Source organism: Daktulosphaira vitifoliae, unplaced genomic scaffold (assembly GCF_025091365.1).
Source record: "Daktulosphaira vitifoliae isolate Bord-2020 unplaced genomic scaffold, ASM2509136v1 Scaffold_1, whole genome shotgun sequence".
Lineage (NCBI taxonomy): Eukaryota > Metazoa > Arthropoda > Insecta > Hemiptera > Phylloxeridae > Daktulosphaira > Daktulosphaira vitifoliae.
In genome coordinates, this window is record NW_026099572.1 from 5,206,016 (window position 1) to 5,209,678 (window position 3,663).

Below are 3,663 nucleotides of genomic sequence, written 5' to 3' on the forward strand. Positions count from 1 at the left end.
CAATTTCATACTAAATTTAAAAACTATAATTAGTATTTATTCATATATTATATTTTAAAATCAAAGAACTACTAATCAGGATATAATTAAAGAAATAAGAGTTGATGTTGCTTTTGGAATAATCCACCAATTTCTCTAAATGAAACACTATCTACAGATTTGCATCGAAGCGTTTCTTATGATAGTGATATTAATCACTGTCAGATATCATCTATACTTGTCCCATCTATGCCCCGACCCCACTTTGCTACCGTTTTTTTTTATTTGTTTAGGCCCCGCAACATGGCAGGCGTGTGACAAGACCACCTGTCATGTTCTATCTATATTTTTTTATATATAGGTATATAGTTACATGGGGTGATGCATGTATATATTATTGGTACAATGTGGTGACCTAGTGCATTTTATTCCGGGGTGTCTCAACGTCTTGCAAGTTAAGTCTAACTGCCTAAAACCAGTCTCTTACTTGGGACGTATACCCGCTGTGCTTAGCGGTAATGCCATGATTAATAGCCGGTGAGTACCCGAAGACGTTCATCGTATTCTCTAATAATAAAAGTGTAGGTGTAACTAGTATTTTTTTTTTATTAATATTTGTTCTTTTTTTTTACTTAATAAATTCCCCTTAATTTAACTTAATCATGTTTTTCTTTTTTTTTGCGTGTTTCATCGTCAATGGACTCGTGTATTTTTTTTCCTTTCAAAAATGAACTCCCCTAGTTTATAAGGTACGGGCAACGATGACCATGATCAACGGCCATGAAAGTTACAAATTTTTCGTTGCGGACAATTAATTAGATTTTCTTCTTTTTATAATATTTGTAACCTTTCAAATTATAATAATTGTATTAGTATTATAGAATAATAACAGAAAAATTTGGCAGGTTATTAGTCTTGAGGCTATATAAAAAAATCAATCTTGATAAGAATATTGGTTACTGTGATTTGACGTTGGGCAGCATAGTTGTCATAAATAGATCCCAATTTTAACGATAAACTCCAAAAAAAAGATAGTTATAATTAATACAATCAATTCATATATGACAACAATAACATATATTAATAATGAATTAAATTGTTATAATAATTCATATTTTACAAATTGAGGGTCACAATAAACATATGCGCAGAAATGAGCCAATGCCTATATAAAAACCATGCGCGTGGACTTAAAAAAATATACATATAAAGATAATAGAATGTGTATTGGCATACAGAAAAATCGTTATTTTTCGTTAAAATTTAATGAATTTCAAACGCTTGTAATGGCCAGAGTTTTGGTCGGATATCGGATTTTTGACGCTTCTTCGGCACCTGCAGATGGCCGTGGTATATTTGCGAATCGAAAAAAAAATCGTTTTTATATCGTAAATTTTCGCAAGAATTTCGGTTGGGTTGGGTAGTAAAGCGCCCTGAAGTTTCGAGCGTGTGAAAAAAAAAAGCTCGTAAAACAGTGAAAAATTAACGGATTGAATCGATTTTTTTATAATAATTCAGAAATGTCATTAAGCGATTTTGCTGAAAATTTCAAACCTTAAGTCGTAAAACGATGGCGTCCAAAACTTTACGACATTTGCTATTAATTTTCCTGGAGTCTGGTGACCGAGTACTTTCGTTAAAAAAAAAAGAAAATTTGAAGATCCGAGCACGCTAAGTAATTTTCCAGAAAAGCGTTTATTTCCTTGTTCTTTTATATAATTATTTATCACTTCGTATAAATTTAACACTGTTATTATATGAAGAGTGAATGTGTCAAACGTTCTATGTGCCAAAAACATATTTGTTCAGAAAACACAAAAAACAATGGTAACATGGGCATGTCTTACATATCGAACACCATCTATGAATGCAATTTTGTACAAGTAAAAAATTTAATTGACATTTGAAACACATACAAGATTGTGGCCTTTGGCACATAGAACATAAATCAGAAATAAAACAATTTTTCACTTTTTTGGCACATAGAACGTTTGACACATTCATTCTTCATATATACAAAAACAAAAATATTACATAAAAGTATTTTTATAATCTTATTTCTTCTTTAGTGGTTAAAAACAGTTTTCTTGTGTATTTTTAAATCATTATCATAATACAAAAATGTTCATCAGTGTCTATAAAATTCATATAAGATTACAGTAAAAAATCAATAAAATCTTACAATAATTAATGGCGTGTATAATAGTTCATTTTATACTGGAAAATAACGCACTAAAAAGTTGGTTTAACATTTTAACTAGTTAGGTATTTTTAACAATAACTTAATAGGATACTTGCTCATGTAACTTTAACTTAATAAGTAATATTTCTTTTAATAAGTTCAGTTTTTATTCAGTAATTACTGTTGATAGGCTATTTAGTATTGTACTAAAATAAAATATATTATAAAAGATAGACTAATCCCGTTAGTTGAAATAATATTTGAAACTATAACACATAATATAAAATTATATTATAATTTATTAATTTTTTGAAGCTGTGCATCATTGTGTGTTTCTATGATAAATATAAATAAATATCTAAAAAATAGGCATTGCATCAAATGCAAACCAGTGTTGTATAAGTAATCGCTAATCATTTAATCTTATATAAGATACATTGATGTGAAACAATTAAATGAAATACAATATCTTGTAAATGATAAAGTAACATGATCAACTGCAATGTGTTTCTGAGCATTTGTTGCTTTTTTCAAGTTCACACAGCTGCTTTCAAGGTAAATCATTGCGGTATACTGCAGTCTAGTAATTTCATAATTATAACTTTAAAATACACAGATAAATTCTATTGTTATCCCATTCCAAAGAACTATTACAAAAAACTTTAAATTCAAATACCATTGATGGTTAATAACAAAGAATTATGGGTATATTAAATGTGCCATTCTAGTGTTATAGTATGATAGTACATTATTGATCATGAATACAACGTAATACAGTAGTAATTGAATTATTCTCGTAATTATCTTTAAATTTAAAACAAATATTGGATACAAATTATTACAAGAAGATTATATTAAAACATTAGAATGGCTGCCAACATTAATCGAAGAGAGTTTTCATCACATGATGATAGGGATAACTATTTAAATGTTTCACTTTCTAAAGACAGTAATAATGAGCCAAATCTAGGCAATATTACATTGATGATTGATCCAAATGTTGAAGCAAACTTGGTAAGTAAATAATATATTTTTGATAACGTAGTTTATTAAGAGCCATTTCAAAAAATATTAAAACTTGTGATTTTTTTGTTAAATAGATATCTATTGCAAAATTTTAAATAGATAGTTTTAAAACAAATTGAAAAAATACTTATGGTAATTTGGGTTAAATATGTAGATAATATTATTTCAATAATACACAAAGATTCTTATATGAAGGTCGTCATACAATATTTAATTTCTTATTATCTATTCGTTAATAAAAATAGTGAGCAAGAATTAAACTCTGAGATCTATCGATAAAATACGTTCATGTTGATTCTAACAACTTAAGGAATACCAGATTAGGTTAGTAATACATACGTTCAAGTTGTAATAAATGATACATAGATCAACCAGAAAAAATATTAGAATTAGATTAAATAATTACTAAGAACTCAATACAAGGGAGATAATAAAAATTCACTTTTTTTTAATTAATTGGGATTTAAGCTCACAGT

At 27.7% G+C, this 3,663-nt stretch overlaps 1 protein-coding gene across 2 annotated transcripts in view; it reads left to right on the top strand.

Annotated features, from left to right (window-relative positions):
* Positions 1–2,715: 2,715 nt before the first annotated feature.
* The window catches only part of LOC126896119 (ninjurin-A-like), a 67,516-nt gene continuing 66,568 nt past the window's right edge, over positions 2,716–3,663 (top strand). The window contains exon 1 of one of the 2 annotated variants that reach the window (XM_050668606.1): positions 2,716–3,175. In XM_050668606.1, coding sequence (XP_050524563.1) covers positions 3,029–3,175 — 147 coding nt within the window. In that variant the 5' untranslated portion in view covers positions 2,716–3,028. The remainder of the gene's footprint in view (positions 3,176–3,663) is intronic. The other variant, XM_050668604.1, reaches the window with a different exon arrangement.